The sequence below is a fragment of the Thermobia domestica genome, chromosome 2 (assembly GCF_964235325.1).
Source record: "Thermobia domestica chromosome 2, izTheDome1.hap1.1, whole genome shotgun sequence".
Classification (NCBI taxonomy): domain Eukaryota; kingdom Metazoa; phylum Arthropoda; class Insecta; order Zygentoma; family Lepismatidae; genus Thermobia; species Thermobia domestica.
The window spans coordinates 317,902,765-317,924,862 of NC_137455.1; the positions used below are offsets into that span (position 1 = coordinate 317,902,765).

The following is a 22,098-nucleotide window of genomic DNA, read 5'->3' on the forward strand; positions in this document are numbered from 1 at the left end:
GGTGCAATTATATAACACAAAGAGTGAGAATCTGGTGTGTTAAAAAATCGATTGTTTCCTCGATTTTTTCGCTATATGGACACAGGGATTGTCGAATCACAGCGGGGGGCTGTGCTACAATCACGTGGTCCGAGACGAGAGTACTGATCTCCAAGAGTGAGAGAGTGAGTGACTGTTCTGGGAACCGGACTGGGTGGCGTATTGGTTAACGCATCAGCACGGTATGCCGAGGGTCCCGGGTTCGAGTCGCGGTCCAGTCGGTCACTTTTTCACTCTTTGTGTTACAACCTAATTTAGCTTGTTTCCAAACGACATGTATAAACCATATTAATAACAATTGTGTTTATGGATTTTATAGTTTCTAGAGAATAAGAACGTACTATAGGATGTGTATTATTTTAAAACTTAAGAGCGTTTCATTATTGATAACTATGAAATTTGTAATTGGTCTATATTTTCTAATATTTTATGGTCTAACTATTTAACTTCTAACTTGTAAATGGTTGAAAATTAGCTTCCACTTTTCAGAATTATAATCTACCTAGACTAGATTTATCATTTAATTTAAAAAAGTCTTTCAAATTCGCAACAAGTAATGTATCCTTTGAAACAAATAAATACGTTTATTTAGTTTAGTATAACTGAAGAAATAATGTACAAACGTGTATCGAAAAATAAGGTTAATTTGTCTCTAAAACGCAAAGTGTTTTGTGTAGCTAATTAATGTTTTAATATGTTTCAGATACCAAGGTAATGGAAATTTGATGATAATTACAGCTTTCTACGTCAACCCGTCTGGTGCCTAGAGCAATTTAAAGATAGTATATCGGCTTGAACATTAAGAAGGAGATGCACGGTGTTATTCGTTTCTTATGGCCCAAGGGACAAAAAATCATCTGTCATTTATCATTCATTTAACGTATGAGATTTGCAATACATCTGCAATGTCATGAAACCTCACTCTTCTGTCTTCACGAACCGTCGCTTTGACGACACACACACTCATGTCTGTGATGGACTTGCTGGTCTGCCACTTCTGACAGCATCTGTCACAGTTCTCCTATCACTTGCAAATGATTGCACCACACATTCACTTGTTTCTGTGACATAACATTTTCTTTGTAGACTTCCACTAGTTCTCGATGAATATAAGATGGTTTGTATCCTTTGGCGTACGAAACACGAATTACATCGCTTTTCTTCTTCTTGAAGTACTGTTCAAGTCGATGCGCCATCTTTAAATTGCTATAGGCGCCAGACGGATTGACGTAGAAAGCTGTAATTGCCGTCAGACTTCTCTCACCTTAGTATCAACATGCAAATTTATATATCATTAGTTATACAAAAACTCTGGGTTTTCGAGACAAATTCACCTTATTTTTTGATACACCTTTTAAAATTGACATAAGTAGCTAAACTCGTACAACATTGATATTTTATAATACAAAAATAATCGAATATTCAAGAATTTTAGTAAGTTACAAGTTGTTTCCAACAAAGACCAGGAACTATTTTATTTAATATTAATTTCTATACTTAAATCTTGATTCATGCTTTTATACAGATTCAGGTCTATTTCAAAATAATTACTAATTGTAAAAGTAACGAATGGTTCTCCAAAAGACAAACAAAAATGGATAAATCTTCAGGTAACTGAAGATACAAAATTTTTATTTAAAAACAATAGAGAAACATCGATCATTAAAATATCCACATTTTCCAATACATAATATTAATACTGAAAAAGAAATTGTAGCTGGGATTTTAAAAAGTCATTTTTAAAGCACGTATTTCCTCTTACTCATTTTAAAAAATGAGCTAATTTCGCATTGGGATTCAAAATTCAAAATGATCTACCCTCGGCGGATCTTAGCTTTTAATTGAGCTACTCTGAACTTGAGCTCATTGTCGATCAAACAGAAGTAAAATTAATGTTAAAAGAAGATGAAACTAATACAGAGTAGTTAGACAATCAAGAGGAAAAAGACTTGGTATTTAAATTTATAATTCACGTTTGATATTTCAGTTCTTTTTTATATATATATCAAGAAACCCTGCATGAAATGATATCAAGATAATTTCTGTGCAACAGAAAAGTCTTTCAATCATAACCTCTAATTTTCATGAAGAACTATTTCAAGACACATTACTTTTCACTTTTAAAATTTAATGTTTACAACAAGTCATTCATTTCATTAATTTTATTGGTACCCTTTATTTACGAAATTTAATTACAATGAGAAAAGTTCTTCATGGACTTTAAGTTCTTGAAAGTTTTTTTTTTTTTTTTTTTTTTTTTTTTAAGTTCATGATATTATTTCGTACCCCTTCCCTTCTGTTATTTGATTACACAGGCCTGCAAAATTTTTGTGATATGAAATATCTTTTTTCACAGATAAATCAAATTGTATGTTCTGATTACAAAACCATTAGTTGTTTTGGCCTATCACGTACAGATTTTCCGTTGTAGTTAAGTGGTTAGTGTACATGCTTTTAGCGTGAAAGATTCCCGGCGGGAACTCATGTGGTTCGGATACCATGTTAAACTGTAGGTCCATTTCTCATATAGCCTCGCTGTAGAAAGGGACAATAAACACAAAATCAAATCAAATCATATCAACGTACAGATTTTGTACGAGCAAGACATTTATTTAGAAAGTAGCGTGTGTTGTATGAGAAGAAGTGTCTTCATTATCGTCTCTAAAATGGCATTTCAAATGCTTAAACATTACAAAATGTGCTTCTTCCTGTAACGCACTTCTTTATGAATGTAAATTCGTCCCTTGGAGACCAAAAGCGAATAAGAGCTCCCCACCTTTTCGAACATTCATATCAAGACCTTGAAAATTATTGGCTCATTTGCTTTGCAGCGTGACAAAGATAAGATGTGATGTATGCATTATGCTGTTGTGGCTTCATAAACAATATGTATCTGCAGTGGCTCAATGGTAAAGCGCTCATCTCTGGTACGTTGGGTCCCTGATTCGATCTCAGCTCACGCCTAGTGGCTTTCTGGTGAACAAATGCCGTGTGCGTAAGTTATCTCGTGGCTATTCCATTTCTTTTTATTTTTCTCATTCTATAATTTCGTTTATTATCATCACCATTCCTGCAAATCCTCATACTTGAACAACCAACTGGAAGAAACATGCAAAATGAAGACAAATAAGAAGAAAACCAAAGTGATAAAATGCACAAGAGCAGGACATGAAAAGACAAACGTGTGGCTAGATGGAGAGAAAATCGAAGACGTTAAGACGTTCCCCTATTTAGGAAGTCTAATATCCTCGGACGGAAGAAGTAAAAAAGACGTAAGTTCTAGAATAGCGCAGGCTAAACAAGCATTCTACAGGAAAAGAGGACTACTAACATCAAGAAATGTGTCGTTGGACGTTGGTAAACGATTTATTAAGACACTAGTATGGAGCGTGGCGCTTTACGAATCAGAGACATGGACATTGAGAAAAGCTGAAATATCCAACCTAGAAGCATTTGAAATGTGGTGTTGGCGCAGATTGCTGCGCATATCATGAACCGAAAGGAAAAGGAATAAAGATGTACTAAAGGAAGCTAATGAAGGACGACAGATCATGAAGATAATAGTAAAAAGAAGAAACAGCATGCTTGGCCATCTTATTTGGCACTCCGATTGGATCACCGTGTTGATAGAGGGAAAGGCAGAAGGAAAAACAGGAAGAGGAAGACCAAGGATAGAATATCTAGATGCAGTTACGAAGAAGAGGCCTTATCAAAGTATAAAACAGCTCTCCCAAAGGAGAGAAAAATTTTAAAATTTCCATGTTGCCCACCAACCTATGGTTGAGGTGAACAAGAAGATCATCACCATTGACTCCCTTAGTTTTAGAGCATACTCCTGAAAAGAATAGTAAACAAAATGTCAAGCTAATTGATATCAGAAAAAGTTTTCATTAGAAATTATTTATCCATCAACTGTTATCTTACATATTAAGTTAGGCGTAATAAAACAACTTGTCAAAGCATTGGACGTAAATGGTCCTTCTTTCTAATATCTAGTCTAAACATTTATCTTGTTCTCCGATACAAAGATTAAGGAGGGCATTTTTGATGACCTGCAGATTCACAAATTCATAAAGTATTCTATATTCAGAAACAACACGAGCGACATGAAGATTCGGACATAGGACTCGTTTATCGATCTTATCAAGAACTTTTGAGTTATCTCAAACATAGTTGATATGTATAGAATGTGAGAATCACAAATAAATAAATAAATAAATAAAAGAAAAAAGGTTTGGAATGTCACATGATTTTGAAATTATATTTCCTTCACTCTTTCTTTGGCTACTTTCCTTAAAACTAAGGTACACTGAGCGAAGAAAAGGAGAAAAATTCCATCAAGTAAATGGAAATAATGTATCAGTGTCGATGGAACTTGTTCATGATGGCACTGTTGGTGCCTAGTGCAAGATAACCCATGTGAAGACCATAATCGCAAGGCGGCAAACTGCACTTTTGCATCTATACGACAGAGCAGATAATTCGTATTAGGTGAATTTCAGATAACTTTAAGTTTTTTTTGAATGTTTTACACCTGTTTTCATCAGATTTTGTTGTTGATAGTCAGTGTCGAATAAAATTGATATTTACATTGATACTGATTATTTATCACATAGCAGTAGGTCATTAAATATTTCATCTACACGTTGTAAAAAAGAATCCTTACATGATATGAAAAAACCGTTCGTAGGTTTGAAATCTCGACTCCAAAATTAGGTAAGAACACCTGTTTCTCTTTATGCCGCAAAACAAAAGTTTCATTTCGCAGGCCTGTGTTATCTTCCTTTCACTTTGTCAAGATCTTGCAGTTAAATTTGAAGAATTAAGTGTGATATAATAAACTGGATTATATTTAATTGATCTCGATTCCCTCGGCTATTGTTTAAAAAGTAAACTGACTCCCAAAATAACTCACCATAATTTAAGCTTACTCACTTTATAATCGTGCTTGGTTCTTGTTGGGAGAAAACTAACAGAAAACACAGTGTGGAACACATTACTGAACAACGTTCCCTCAGGTATTCCACTACTATATAGAAGTAGATTAGAGAAAAACAATGAATTTATAAAATGTAGTTTAGTAGTATAAAAAGGGGCAGTTTTTAAATCAAAATTATTTTTCTAATTATTCTATTATTGATTTCAGGTTGAAAAAGACTGGAAAATAATTGAACAATTTGTAGTGGATGAAGTACAAAATGTCTTTGCTTTGGATGCCTTAGAATCTTCTCATCCTATTTCAATTGAAGTTGGCCATCCAGATGAAATAAATGAAATATTTGATAGAATATCATATGGAAAAGGTTCGTACTACTTTTTACTACAATTTCTTCTCTTTTACTTGTTTTGTAGTAAATTTCAATTTACTGAATATATGGTATAAATAATGGTTTGCTTTTCTATATTATTTTATTTATTCAAATATAGAATAAAGATATATTTAGATCTACGGAAATTTTGGTGTTTGTGAAACAAATAATTTGAACTACTGTAAAATGGTCAATACACCATAAGGAATGTATATTCAATTTGAAAGCCTTATAAAAAAAAGGAAAATGAATCAGTTATGTGCAAAGGTCTAAAAGTGCTTAACTAGAACAGATACATACATTTGATAATACATATTTGAAGAGACCTTAAAGAATGCGTATGTTTGAGGATTATAGCATATATAATATATGCTTTGAGAGAAAATAATACATGCATCTTTTTTTATAACAAAAGCTTCTATTTGTAATGCCTGTTTTGAGGTAAAACAAATGTACATTGTGAGGTCATGGAGACAGTCTTTTGTTTTAAAAATAGAATACTATTGTCCCTAAGAAGGTTTGTAATATAGAGCAGTATATATTCTTCTGATATATGAAGGTTTCCTTAAAACGTATGCACTAAAATATGCTACTTACAAGTCGAGTAGCACTTGTAAAATGAAGATCAGTGTTCAACAGTTTCGAACACAATTGAAAACAAAGTGAAAGCATTTTGCACGGACAAACTTGTAAGATGAAATAGAGAAACAGACAAATAAAATATTTTAATCGATTTTGAGGAAAGAAAGCAAGAAAACTCCTTGGTTCAACTAAAGATTGATTTAGATTAAAATTTATAATATAACCATAAACTTCCACTTATTTTTAACATGCTTTTATTTTTAGCTCAAAATGGTTTATACGTGTCCTGGTTCAACTTTTCCCTTAAATCTTGCAACTTAAATTTAACTCATTCCCTGTCATCATAAAATGAAATTTTGTATAGTGATGTAAGTCGGGTAATAATACAATGATCCGTTGTTGCTTTTAGACATTTCTATATATTTCTATATTTTTATTAAGTTATTAATATTGCTCTTTACTAACTATATATCTTATTCCGTTATGCAACCAAAAATGCTCTGGAGATTGTATGTACAGTATAACATAAAGGATCTTCGTAAATTATGTTTCAAATTGTGAAAGTATGATTGACTTCAAAAATTTATTGAATGTGTGGAAACATCTTGTAGCAAAAACGTAAAAGTAACTAGATACGCAATAATTGCAAATTTGGAGCGAAGTGATCGACCGTTATTGATTATTCATAGATTTTTAGTTCATCAATTATTTTCGTGAACGAACACGACAAGCAAATAGTTGAATTTGACATATCGGCGAAAAGTGTAATGGTATTGAAACATTATGTTCGCAGAACAAAACGAAAAGGGCTTCGCTTTATCTCTAATGCTGAAAATTCTATTTTGCATTGTTTACAATGAGAATTCGCGCGCCAAATGCTTTTCCAAGGTAAAGTCTATGGGCATTCCGTTTCTCGGTGATTGTTCCTCAATGGTATGTTAGTTTGGGATACGCGACCCCTTAGGACACTCAGCTTGTGTTCTTGAATCATCATGTCAATTTTTTTTAAGAACGGTTCAAGCATACCAGAGAAGTATCCGGTCAAACGAACACTTACGTCGAGTAAACAGGAGCTTCGCTCCAGCAAACGTAAAACAATGTATAAATAATGCTTTTATTAAAAAAAAAAAAAAAAAAAAAAAAAAAACAGAAAAAAAGGAGATTCTTTTGGAGGTAAAATGAAGAAATGAGACTAAGACCATAAAAGTATTGGGCATGATTAATTATAATGTCAGGGGTGACCGCAAAGGGGGGCTATGACGCAAATTGCGTCATTGAAATATTTGGGGGGAGGGTAAAAATCTGTATAAATATGTTTGAGGGGTGTAAAAATTAATCGAAAAGATTTTTTTCATGGAAGAACACCTACAGTAGACAATTGGGGGGGAGGTTCGTCATGGACATAAGGGAGGGTGGGCACCACTGATAATGTTATAGTGAATCACTTGAAGCACTCGGTGATTTTTAGTTTTTATTTTTCCCCATTTTTTAAATTTTAGCTCCTTTTCTGTGTAATTTGTAAAGCTCTTCTTCAGGTAGATTATAGTGTCAAATGATACCGAATCTCGGCAAGCATGGAGGAAAAGAAACAAACAAAATTCTATAGCGTTAGAAAGTGTATTTAATAATGACTAAAGAGTATGGAATAAAATAAAATAAAATAAATATTTTTATGAAAACATGCTTTCTTTAAAAATTAGCAAACAAAATAAAACAAATCGTATGTACTAAAAAGTAAAAAAAATACAAATTGTACTGAAAAGTAAAAGATAATTCTATTTACAAAAAAATATTGTTTTAAAAAAAATCCATTTATGCATAACTAAAAAGAGAAATATAGTGAGTGCTCTCATATACACTTATTATCAGTTTATACATAGTTTATAACATTTTACTTTTAGTCATACATAAATAAAAAATATTAAAGTAATTTTCTTGAAAACAGAATTATTTTTTACTTCTTAATACGATTTCTGTCATTTTTACTTTTCAGTAGTACTTTTATTTTATTTTATTTGTTAATTTTTAAGATAAATTTGCTTTTAAAAATATTTAAAAAATATTTGGCAATTTACTTCTATTCTTTAATTCAAGGTGCTTCGATTATACGCATGATGGATCACTTTCTAACGACGGAAGTATTTCGTAGAGGGCTTACAAACTATCTTAATGAGAAGTAAGTACAGTTAGTAGGATATCTAATTACTTTGCTAATATATATATATAGCCAAATATCTACACAATTTAAGCTTAAAAATTATTCTATTATCCATTAAGACATACTGGTAAATACTTACATACATTAGGAGGCTATCCCCTCCATATGGCTAGCCGAGTTCATTGTGCATAGATGCTTAGTTTAATATTGCTAGCCCATTGTAGCTTCAGTTGTCTCAGAAGCGCCAATAATACTGGTTAATCCATGATTTCATGGTCGTAAACCATTATATGATTCTTGTAAATTTATAGCTTATAAATAATCTAGATCCAATTTGCTTTTTATCTTTGATTTGACATATCATATTAAAAGAGTAAAATAAATAAACTCAAAGTTACACAATGACACTTGAAGAACGCATCAAATGAATTAAGTAAAATATGTTGTTAATCCCATATCCAAGATATTTCATGAAATGTTGTGTATAATAGAATTCGGTCAGTAAACAGAATATTAAACTAATGAAGTTAGTTTCTGTAAATGTTCACTAGGCTAGATTATTGAAGAACTTTTATCTATATTTTCTACTGCTACTAATATCCCTTTCATCATGCATTTTGATTTTTCTAAATAATAAAAAAAATAACAAATTGTACTAGATCTAGAGAGCTTATTCGATACTAATAAAGTCTGATATGGAAATAGACTTGAACATAGATTAACTTTCTTATGCTTACTTGAATGTGTTCTGTGATGAATTCCTCATCTATATTTCTGCCAGGGTATTCAATTGTTTCCCAAGCGGTAGAGCGTTGACCTCTGGTGCTTGGGGTCCCGGGTTCGATCTCAGCCCCCGCCATGTGAACTTTGTGGTAGACAAACACCGTGTGCGTGGGTTTTCTCGGGGTTCTCCCGTTTCCTCCCACTTTCTTCATTCCACCATTTCCTTCATTACTCATCATCAACGTCTCCTTTAGCCTCACCGGCATAACCGTGGGACGTAAAACTCAAAGATTTCATTTCATTTCATTTTTCAATTGTTTCCCATCAGGATAATGAGATAATAAAGAACAAAAGGTATGTTCTATTCACATGATTCTAGAAATTATTTCCATCACTGGCAGCTTTTCTGAGTAGATTCATTTAACTCATAATATACGAAGCTATGACGCGCACTTATCAAAATTGGCCATTAAATCTTCTTTGCTTAGTTGTCTTGAGTTCGTCTCCAAGTAGCGGTCAAATTGCCCGTCCTTCAAATTCTTTTGGCGGTCGTAGATGACGACTGCGATGAAGAGGGAAATGGATTATATAGTTCAGGTGACCAGTGAGTCTTCAACACAGAGCTCATTTTGGTGAGCAACTTAAAAAAAAAAAAAAAAAAAAAACTTTGAAGATGGACATCCTATGGGGCTTAACTGAGTGCTGTTATTGGAGTTGAAGTTCTCGCTTTAGCTGTGTCTAAGGCTGGTGTCTCAAACAAACTCTTCATTTGAATGCACGTTTTGGCTTAACTTCGTGCTGGATATTGAATAACACCTTGGCGGCATAAGGAGCAACAGTTTGTAGCGCAGAATAAAATCAATGTTGTAGAAAAGATTCGATTGAATGCAAAACAAGTATAATCAACCGATTGAATTAAATGTAGTTAGAGCAGTTGCTTTTATATAGGGTCAAAGCTCACTTTCTTCAAAATACACACAGCTTCCTTATGGCCTACATGTGCTGGCAATTAGGTTACCAGCAAGGGAAGCAAACTGAAATCCCTACATCTTGTTCGGTTAACGTGATTTCTCTGGCTTTTAAAAATAAATTTTAAAGTAAATTAAAAATTTTCATAGCCATTTTTCACTTCATTTTTAATTAAAAAAGTTTTCATCTGATCATAATCTCGTATCAATACAGAATTTAACTTAAGATTTGATTTATTACTCGGGGTAATAATATTCTCTGTTTACAAATCTTTTCAGAAAATATAAGAGTGCAGAGCAAAATGATTTATGGAAAGCACTAACTGCACAGGCTCATGCTGATGGTGTGTTGGACCGTGGTACTTCTGTTGCAGAGATAATGGATACATGGACATTGCAAATGGGCTTTCCTGTAATTACAGTTACAAGAGATTATGACAGTTTCAAAGCAGTTGTATCTCAAGTGAGTTCCATAACTCTTGTTATTCATCAAATATAACATTGATAATATGTCTTTACGTATGTTATAGCAAAGGGTATAACTAGAGATGCAAAAAAGCCAGTTTTTTTTGAATCGATGGTTTTTTTCACATAAAAGCCGGCTTTTTTGAGAAATAAACGAGAATTTTGGAAATTTTGGCTTCTTTCATTTTCATGATTTTTTTTTGTTTGTTTGTTTGTTTGTTTGTTTAAATAGCTTTCTTATAGTATACTCTAAAGTTAAATAAGATTCCATGACCTAAATGCCATATTTCGCTCTGGAATTCACCATCATGATAGATGGAGCACATGATTTATGAATTAAAGTAAACATAAAGTACGTAGTATTTGAGGGCAATTTTAGAAGCTATTTAACTTCATTTTAACTTCTGAATTATCGACATTTTTTTCTTCCCTAGATCATTTCCATCCGTGTTTCATTTCTTAGAGTTTAGTACTCTAGCTTCTAGAACATAATTAAACTTATGTTTTCTAATATATCCATCAGAGCGTACTTCCACATTTCCGTTATACTGTAGCTGTGCAATGATTTAACAATAATCTTCCGGACACAACCTTGAATACCATTTGATAGAAATAATCAGTATCGGATTTAGAAAAATATTTGGGAGGGTTTTTCTGAATAATGTTTGGTTTTTCCAAAAATTTCTAACTATTATTTAAGAGGAGCTTAAGTTTATGAGTACAGGCATAACAAATATTTCGTTTCGTTTGTATATTCAGCTATAGTCTTCCAGATACAACCTTGAAGGCCATTTTATACTGATAATCAGTGGCGGATTTAGAAAAGTATTTTGGGAGAGGCTTTTCTTATTAATGCTTAGTTTCTCTAAAAATTCCTAATTTTTTATTTGAGGACAGCTTGAAGTTTATGAGTAAAGGCAAAACTAATATTTAGTTTGTTTTAGAAATTCCGTAATTTCGGGGTAGAGGCGTCAATCCGAAAGCCATCCCCACTCTAACCCTCTTCGTAAATCCATCACTGCTGGTAATTAGTAATAACAAAGATTTAAAAACGATTAGAAAGGAAGTCGGCCAGAACTCACAGTACATGCACTATCTCTACATTCACAGATGGAATTAAGAAAACTTTTGTCAAAATGGTCGAATGCAGGATTGAATCCCGGACTTCACGAAAGAAGCGCGAAAGCTAACCACTCACTCGTGTTTGTTGTGCAGTTGTGCTTAACTTAAATGTATTCTCTCACTCTCTTTCTCTATGGCCACAAAAGCTCTCCATTGACTTCTGCCCTTATCCAATTCAATCCAGTTTATACTCTGTATTCCTATTTCTGCTAGGTTCATCTTGATATTGTCCTCCCATCTGGGCCTAGGTTTTCCTAATGGACGTTTCCTGATTGAATTTCCAATTAAAACTTTGAAAGCGTTCCTACTTTCTTCCATTCTAGCTACATGACCTGCCCACCTGAGCCTCCTAGACTTGATGACTCTAACGATATTTGGTAAACCGTATAAATTATGTAGTTCCTCCTTATGAAGTTTCCGCCATTCCCCATTCCTGTTCCTCTTGGTTCCAAATATTCGTCTCAGAATTTTATTCTCAAATAATTTCAGTCTGCGTTTTTCCCTCAGCGTAAGCGACCATGCTTCACAACCATAAAGCATAACAGGCATGATTATCATTTTATATATTTTAAGCTTTAAATTCCTTGACGACAAAATATTTTGAACAGAATAATAACAAGAATTTCCTGATTTCAGTCAACATTTAATTTCTTTGTGGGTATGACATTGGTCTGGTAATACTGATTCAAGATATTTGAAAGTATCCATGTGTCGAAAGTATTAATTGATATTTTAACGCACTCATAATTTGCCATATTACGATCTGTGTGAACTTGCTTGTATTTAGATTTCTCTGCATTTACTCATATCCCTGCAAGCATTTAATAAGGCCTCTGCATTTCTTTCGATTGTTCTCCTATCAGATTTATATCATCAGCATACACCATAACCTGGTGAATACCATTCAACTCTAGGCCCTGGTTCCTATCTTTGATTTTTCATATAGCGTACTCCGGAACAAACCTGAATAATAACGGCGATAACGCATATCCTTGTTTCAGACCAATCTCGACGTGGAAGCTCGCATTTTTCTACTCAGACTTTACTCTGGGATTCATTTAAACACTTAATAAATCTAGCTTTTTCGGTATTCCAAATTCTGTAAGAATGTTGTACAATGTTTCCCTCCTAACCGAGTTGTAAGCCTTTCTAAAATCAATAAACAGTTGATGTACTAGGTAATATATTCCCATTTCTTTCCGAGTATTTGTCGAATGGTAAATATCTGGTCGATTTCAACTAAATCCACACTGATAATCTCCAATAATTTCATCTGCGTATGGGGTCAATCAATAGTGTGTTAAGAGAAATGCCTCGATAATTATTATAATCAATTTTGTCGTCTTTCTTGTGAATTGGAACAGTGATTGATTCTTCCACTCTTTCTAAATGTATTCCATAGTTTTTCTTTCTTGTATAAAAAAAAAAAAGTTTCGTAAGGATATGTTGAATTTTCTTGTTAAAAATTCAGAAACCTTCAGGACTGGGTAAGCCGTGATGGTGGTTATATATTCTACAGCCTACGAAACCATACGCTCAGATGAACCATCTATTACGTAGTTGATCCATGAACAGAAAATTCGATACTTCCCCGATTCTGAACAAGCTTAAGGAACAGTCAGTGCATTACAGAATTTAGAGCTTTACCGATTTTGCAGATCCGAAGCTCTGATAGGTGGTAACGTATGTGATCAGTCAGTGAAAAATTTGTTCGAAATATTCATACAATGTATATGAAAGTTAAAACTTAACTGAAAAATTTCAAAAATGTACAGAACCACCCGAAACAAAGCTCTTGATATGCAGATTTCTCTCATGTTTTCTTTATTTTGCTTCAAAAAGAGGGGGTGTGATATTTTGAAATAAAAATACTACATACAATTTTGCTAGTTATTTGTATATCATTTTTTAAGTACTTATTGTATATAAGAGGTTAAAATATTATTACATATATTGGCTAATCCTTTGAAATTCATAATGTAAATATGTTAACAATTTTAAAAAATCTTTTTGAAATTCATGGTTTATTTTCCAGGTTTCATATTATTATCTGCATCAACCACTAATTAAATGAGTTATTTGTTGTAGAGAAGCGAAACCAAGTCTGCTTTATCAGTTTAAAGCAAAATTTTCAAAAAAGCCCAAAATTTCCCAAGCAAAAAAACGAAGCAGAAAAAAACGAGTTTTTTTCCCAAAAGAGCCGTTTTTTTTTTCGAGCCCTTGCATCTCTAGGTATAACGTTGGCTAACATTTTCTTCTCTTGGAACTAATACAATCTTCTAGGCTTCCGAAAAGTATTATGGATAAATTATTTGATAGTTGAAAAAGATTAGTGTATAAATAAATATTTAAAAAAAAAAACACTAATTATTAGATATATAACTACATAAAATGAAAGTCACTATATTTGTGACTTCGCGCCGTTTGAACCACCCAACTGATCTCGACCAAATTTTAAACAAGGACGAGGTTCAGGCTGGGAGTATTTTTTTTTTTTTTTTCATTTTACTTTGAGGTTACAACGCAGGGGAGGGGAAAAAGAGGGAAATGTATAAAAATAAATAAAACTTAATAACTCTTGAATCACGAAACCGATCTCGATTAAATTTGGCACATAGATGAGGCTCGGCTGGAATGAATTTTATTATTTCACTTTGACGCTACAACTTAGGGGAGGAGGAGGGGGCAAATATAGAAAAATACATACAAATAAAAGTGACTATCTTTGTTACTTCACACTGCTTAAACCACTCGACTGATCTTGACCCACCAAATTTTCAACATAGATGAGGTTTGAGCCTGGAAGTTTTTCTATCATTTCACTTTGACGGTGCAACTTAGGAGAGGGGGAGGGAGGAGATATTTAAAAATGATCGAAAATGACCGATATTAGTGTCGAATCTGTAGTTTTCGGGCTCGCTGAGTTGAACAGTGACAGTTCATATGCCGCTTAAATCTAAATTCAGACCCGCAGCTCGAGGGAAGAGAAGGAGGGATATATGTATAAAAATCAGGGTTGATAAAACCATTGTTTTTATTGAAAAAACAAAAAAAAAACAGTTTTTTGGTTTAAGCCAGTTTTTTTTTATATTTAAATCAGGTTTTTTGCTTTAAATAATTTGCTCTATGTATTTATATTACATATGGACAGAAATAGGTTTGTTTCGCCTTGGTGTTATTATGTAACAACAGGTTTTTGCTGGAAGGGGTCACATAAGCTTAAAGCGGAATCCAAACCGCTTCTCGGCTTACATCCGAGAGAAATTGTTCTCCATTTGGACTCGAAACCTGGACTAATTGGCCACAAATACGATGAGTCTGCCGACTCACTCACGAAGGACTTCTGATAAAAATACGTTGTACTGATCTTTACATACTTGTTAATATAATTGTTAAGAGTCATTTCAGGACAGAAAATAAACAGTTGCACAAATGAAACCATTATACAGAATTATAAATCGGGAAACTCCCGCCTTAGCTATTGGGAAAATCCTGTTATTACTTTAAATGCAAAGCATTCCCGTTATTGCGTGGCATGTAAAATTTTATGGTCATAATCAGTACGTATCATAATCAGTACGCTAAATCTGAGGTATTAAATTACAAATTTAGTATGTAGATATTCAATTAAAACTGGAAGTCCAATCCAAGCTAATGTTGGATGCTAGGTAGGAAGTCGATAAATTTTTGCAATTTCTATGGATATATTTAAGCAAACTTGGCTTCTTTATTAAAAAGCAGGCATTCAGGCAAGCAGAAATATACAATTTAGTTTCGTTTCTTATATTTAGGCTTAACATCCTTATGTAATACCTAGGTTATTAAGAAGAAGACTTTCGCTTAAAGTGACATCCGAACCGTTACTTGGTTTACACTTGAAAAATGGGTTGTGGTTCAACCGAAAATTGAAGGGGGGACGTCTTGATTAAAAGGTGAAAAGGAGATGAAACTAATGCAGATGGTTTGATATATGGAAACGTCACCATGAAGTTCATACGATTTAAAACATTTTTCTTTTTTCTTTCTTTTTTTTGGTTTAAACCAGTTGGTTTATTTGAAAAAAAAACTAGATGGTTTAAATAAAGGTTTAAACCACCTTGGTTTAAACTAGCCAACCCTGATAAAAATAATCGAAAATGACCTATATTAGTGTCGAGTTTATAGTTTTCGGCGTCACTGAGACGAACAGTGATACTTCCGATGCTGTTTATATCCAAATGCACCCTTTTATGTCCAAAATGAAACGTATTCTTCCCGTGCGAAGAACGGGTATTCTGCTAGTATATATATGAGAATTGAACATGTCCTTTGCGATAATTACAGTGACATGATTGCTATGAACAAGCCAGTTATGAGAAACCAAATAGCACTTTTAAGCTTCCTAGCTATTCATCTCATCGTTAGAATATAGGAGAAAGAGAACAAGGAAATAGCATTGGTCTGCCATGTTCTAAGTGATACTCGGATGTTATTACGAAATAGTGTGTGACGAGGTCAAAGTTTGAGAGGGTGATTAGACAAAAAACGCATTAGAGGGAGGGGGAGAAAATAGCCACCCAACAATTATTGCAGAGAAATTAGTAGATTCAACTTTATAATATAAAAAAGTGAAGTATAAGTTTGAATTAAGGAGTAGTAATAAAGAAAATAGACTCAATATAAATAATGAATGTTTAGAAAAGGGTGGGGAATGACATTTGATCAAATGAATAAATATTGAAAATTGTAGAACGGAAAGTGTGAAATAAAAATGAGGTACAGTAAATAAATAAAAGTCTGAAAGTAATAAGGTAATAATAATAATGATAATAATACCCTTTGCCAGCATCATTATTATCGTTGTTATTATTCGAAGAAGAAGCAGAAGAGGAAACAACCGTGAAGTTAGAAAATTACAAGTTACTGGGACTAACTACATGGTTAATGATAGACTGATTAAAATATATATATAAAAGGTTTACGCATCTCTTTCTGAAGAAAAAGGAATAGTTTAAAAAGGAATTTCGTAAATGCAAGCAAACGTTTAGGTCAAAAGTAAAGTTAGATGGTTTGTGTATTTAAGTATAGCTGAATAAGGAAGCTTGGTATTACAGAAGTAATGATGATTACTGATACATAGACACATAATCTTGAGTTTGATATTGAATGCAAGATGATAGGCTGTTTTTAGATTCTGGATTATTCAAAGATGAAACTAGTAGTGAGAATAAGATAGGTTTTTCATCTATGCTTTATTGTTTTGGTTTGTGGTGAAGAGGGGCACGGTGGCTCAGTGGTAGAGTGCTTACCTCTGGTGTGTGAGATCTGTGGTTCGATCCCCGGCCAAGTAAGTTTGTAGTGAACAACATTGTACCCGTGGGTTTTCTCGGAGGTACTTCTGTTTCCTCCCACTTTCTCACTCCACCAACTATTCCGTTATCATTCACTTGCTTTAGCTATCATCTTCCTTAGCCTAAAGAACATAATCGTGCGACGTTAAACTGAAAGATTTCGTTGCAGGATCTTGGTTTGTGTTGAGAACGAAAGGTTAACGGGAGGTCCCCATGTGCAGTTTACCATAAAATTTACTGTTGGTTAAGAAATTTAAATGTAGGTTAAAGGTTATCTCAAACCAGTAGCCAGTAATATACTTAGGGTTTTATTTCAGAGGAGTAAAACTAAACTCTAATATAAATTTAGTTAATTGAAAAATAAAGCAACGCAAAGAGTGCGTAATATATATATATACAGTATACAGATGGTGATCAGAAAAATGGAAACACATGTAGTTGGCAACACGTCAGATATATGGGTTGGCAGTGGTGTCGTGGCAGCGCCGGATCGCTGGTGGTGGTGTGTTAGATCGGTCTCCATACTACGTCAGGCGCAGTGGAACAGCAGTGTCCAGTGGCTGCAGCAGACGGAGGTAGTGTAAAATGGGAGACCTCTCAGATTTTCAAAGAGGGCAAATTGTTTGTGCGCGGGTATGTGGAGTGAGTATGACGGCAGTGGCTACTGTGTTAGGTGTGTCGCGTGGGACAGTGTCGAAGGTGATGACGGCCTACACAACACACGGGAAAACCACATCGGGGAAGTGGAAGAGTGGGCGGAAGAAAATCATGAGTGACAGGTCACGACGGGTATTTAGGCGCATTGTCACGCAGAACCGTCGTGCCACTGCGGAGCAAGTGACGGAGGAACTCAATCAGCACCTCCCCCACCCTGTTTCGACAATCACAGTCCGCCGCGAATTACATAACATGAACTTACGGGGTCGTGTTGCACGGGCCAAACCGCTCATCAGGGACCATAACGCTTTCGCACGCTGCAAATGGTGCCGCGACCATGCGACTTGGACCGTTGAGGACTGGAAACGTGTGATATGGTCGGATGAGTCGTCCTTCACCCTATTTCCAACCACGGGCCGTGTTTATATGTGGAGAACGCCCAAAGAAGCTTATGATCTGCAGTGTCTCCACCCAACTGTGAAACATGGCGGCGGCTCGGTGATGCTGTGGGCCGCCATATCATGGTTTTCATTGGTTCCTGTGGTCACACTTAGCGGACGAATCACTGCCAACGATTATGTCGTAATTTTAGGAGACCACTTGCATCCTATGGTCCGGATGTTGTTCTCGGACAATGACGCCATCTTCCAGGATGATAATACACCCATTCACACAGCTGGCGTTGTTGCAGCGTGGTTTGAGGAACATCGGGATGAAGTTCAACACCTCCCCTGGCCCGCCCAATCCCCATGTCTCAACATAATTGAACATCTGTGGTCCGTCTTGGAAACACGACTCCGGCGACGATTTCCACCTCCATCCTCTCTCACAGAACTGGCCGATGTCCTGCACGAGAAATGGTGTAAAATTCCACTTGCTACCATTCACGACCTCTATGCCTCCATCCCACGTCGCATCAAGGCTGTTCTGAAGGCGAAAGGTGGCCCGACACCATATTAATCTGGTAAGTTGCAATTTCGTTCAGGTGTTTCCATTTTTCTGATCACCATCTGTATATATATATAAATGAAAGTGACTTTGTTTGTAGCTCTTGAACCACCCGACCGATCTTGATAAAATTTTCAACATAGATGAGGTTTGGGGCTGGGGTGTTTTATTATTATTATTATTATTATTATTAGATGTTGACGGTGCAACTTGGGATAGGGGAGGGGGAATATATATATATATATATATATATATATATATATATATATATATATATATATATATATATATAAATTATCGAAAATGATCGATATTAGTGTTGCACGCATAGTTTTCGAGGTTGCTAAGATAAACAGTGACACTTACGATGCTGTTTTAATCCAAATTCAACGCTGCAACTTGGGGAAGTGGCAGGGAACGATATATAAAAGTGATCGACAAATGACCGATAATAGTGCCGAATCTATAGTTCTCGCGGTCACTGAGATGAATAGTGACGCTTCCGATGCGGTCTAAATTCAAAACATCGTGTATCAAAGAGCGCTTCAGTAATATTTAAAAGTGACTGACTAACGGATCATAGTACTACACTGCGAAGCGGGAAATCGACACTCGTGTATAATAATAATAATTAATATTATTTAGACTTAAAAGTTATTTTGTTATGGTTTTCTTCATAGCTATTGAAACGGATAGATTGTATTTGTTCCAAATATTATATCTGTTTTAAACATTTACAAGTTTTGTACCATTTAGTACAAACGCACATGCGATAGGGATTAGACAGAGAATTATTAATAAATCAAATCAAAAGGAAATATTCTGAGAAAGATGTATTCAAAATTTACCTTGAGGACTGAGCTCGCCAAGCGAAATAGACATATTATGTGTTAATAACTATGTTTTTCTGCGATATTTATATTAAAATTTACTTTTGCCTCCAATTGGATAAAATACTCAATATATTACTGATTTTTCTATACCTAGGTACTATTAGGTTAGTTTCAGGAATTATTAGTAATTAATCTGACAAGGCCTTAGATAATCTTGTAAAGAATTTGTTTGTGATGCTTCTATAGAGTTTCTGTTTATTCATTCGTATGGATATTAAGTTTCTGTGTGTTAAGTTATGTTGAGCAATTTAAGTGTGATTATGGATTTAGTATTTATGTACTTGAGAAGGTATTGTCAGGGGGAACTTATAGAGCAACGGAATAGAAAAAGGTGAATTAAATTTCGATAAGTGCGTGGAATTTATGGAGTACTGTTACGTAATTTGAACGCATTCATCCTTTCTGAGTTGGGCGTATTACTAACAGTTTTTATGTATATATATTTAGTTTCTTTGTACTGCCATTATACACAATATCTGCATAATGACGTGGGCAAAGACTATAACATATACGTTGATTAGTTGCAGCAAATACGAATTTTCATTTGATTTAAAATTTAGTTAACGGAAATCAATTTTCTATGATTTTTTAAAAACTAAAATAACTTTATAATTTATTACAGAAAAGATTTTTACTGCAAATGAAAGAAAAAACAGATGATGATCATGATTATTTATGGTGGGTTCCAATAACTTACACGACGCAAGAAAAACCAGATTTCAACCAAACTAAACCTTCTCATTGGCTGAAAAAGGAGAAGAGTATAACTCTGAATAATATGCCATCTCCAGACAAGTGGGTAATTTTCAATATAAATGAAACAGGTAGGAAAACAAATATACTTGTTGTGGGTTATTATATACAACTAAATGTTATATAATAGTACTTTATTCAATGTATTTGTCTCTTTTTCTTTAAAAGTGGATGACGATATATAGCCATTTGATGTGTTGTCGTGTTGTATGTCCTTTATAAGATATGTATTTTTATTGCATGTTTACCCAATTAAACAACATGTATACTTGTACTTTAAAAAGTAAAGAAATAGACAAACAAATTGATTATCCTATTTGTAAAACAAAAACGTATCAGTGTATGAGTAATGTTAGAATGCAAACTTCAAAATATTTAGGAGTTATTATTATTATTAAGTATTCTGCCTTTCGGCAGGTCCTGAAACTAATGAGTTTTCTTTTCTTTTTGAAATTTTAAATTTAGACCTGAAAATGTTTCTTCTACGTTTTTCGATCTTCAATTTCCCCTTTTAACTTCCAATATTTTCTTCTATTTTTCAAATCATCAATTAGTGATGGTCTTCTTCCTATTCCTCGCTTTCCTTCCATCTTTCCTTCCATGGCGGTATGAAGAAAACAATTTCTTCACAAGATGTGTCCAATCCAATTGGCCTTCCTACGAAGGATGGTGGCTAGAAGTGTCCTCTTCTCTCCTGTCCGTGTTAAAACATCTCTTCTTTTGTTGCTCTCTCTGTCCATTTTTTCATTTTTCCTCCAACAACAGATTTCGAAGCTCTCTAAATATTTCTTCTGTGACTTTCGTAATGTACAAGTCTCTGAACCATACTGTCCAATGTTCCAAATATAGAACTTGACCAAATTCTTCAGGAATTTAGGAGTTAGTATTGTATAAACATGTAGGAGAAAATATTTAAATATTCTTAATATCTATTGTATGTTATTATTGCCTTTTTCTGTATGGAACCTATTTTGAACTATCTTTATAATTTTATGAAAATTATGATTCCTTTATCTATAATTATACCAAAATATATAAATTCTTTCACTCTTACACCTCAACAATGGATTCATTAATTATCCTTATCTATCTTTTATTTATTTTGTTATTATTATGAATTATATCATTTTTTTTTATTAGCAATCGAGATACTTCAGATTTATGATAAGACTTACATATTTTGCATTACTCTATTAATACAAAAGCAATTCTTGGCTGTATATTCTAATTAGAGTGAAACATATTTGGTGACTACACCATAATTTCACTCTTCTTCTTGGTCTCCACCTTTTCTCATGTTATATGGTTGGCGTCATAATTTGTAGCTGTTATTAGTTAGAAAAGTCCTGACCCAGTTTCATCCTTCTGAACCGATACTTTTCATTTTGCAAGTTATCGTTGTTAATTTACCAAAATTTTCTCCCGAATAGTTCATAAATTGCCTACAAAAGGAAGATCTCCTCAAGTTCTTTTCCGATTGGTAAAGTTCCCAAAATATATTATACCTTCCCTCATTGAATGGCTATACTAATGCGTTGTACGAGAGATGCTCTAGCTCGGGTATCTTCCGATTTTGGTGATATGCGTTGGCCAACTTTGTTGATAATATTAAATCCCATTGGCCCCATAAACCACTTGATTCAATTGCTATTGTAACAAACTAATATTTGTTCAATAGATTAATATATTTATTCTTTTTTTGACGACCTCTCTTTGAGCTGCTGCGTGTCCTGCTCAAGTCGATGAATCTTGTACATTTGAGAGAGCATAAGTATCTACACAGGTGAAGTCCAAAACAAGCGCCTTCCCTTTCTTCCATGGCACCAACGTCATTCCGTTAAGTCTTTTCCCGTCATTTCAGCTGTATCCATTTGGTTTTCTCACTGATGGAACTCCTGCTAAAATAAGAGCTCTCAGAATAATATAATTCACATTAGTATGTCATGAAGGGCTGCCAGCACTATTTTTACATGATAAGGCATGCAATTCTCTTCTATTTACATGAGCGTTACATGTGGAGCAAATGTGTGACTCTTAGATATCTACTTCTAAACGTAGAGCAGTGGCTATTCAAAAACTCTCGTTAGATAGATATGAGCCCATAGAAGGTGAAGGTAAGTCTTGAAGCAATGCTTCGTTTTCAGGGGATGT

The 22,098-nt window shown here is 34.0% G+C and overlaps 1 protein-coding gene across 1 annotated transcript in view; it reads left to right on the top strand.

Annotated features, from left to right (window-relative positions):
* The window catches only part of LOC145678640 (aminopeptidase N-like), a gene marked incomplete in the record, with an annotated part of 683,740 nt that overhangs the window by 618,402 nt on the left and 43,240 nt on the right, over positions 1 to 22,098 (top strand). The window contains 4 exon segments of the mRNA XM_081749006.1: positions 5,186 to 5,342; positions 8,025 to 8,106; positions 10,059 to 10,242; positions 19,817 to 20,018. Coding sequence (XP_081605132.1) covers positions 5,186 to 5,342; positions 8,025 to 8,106; positions 10,059 to 10,242; positions 19,817 to 20,018 — 625 coding nt within the window.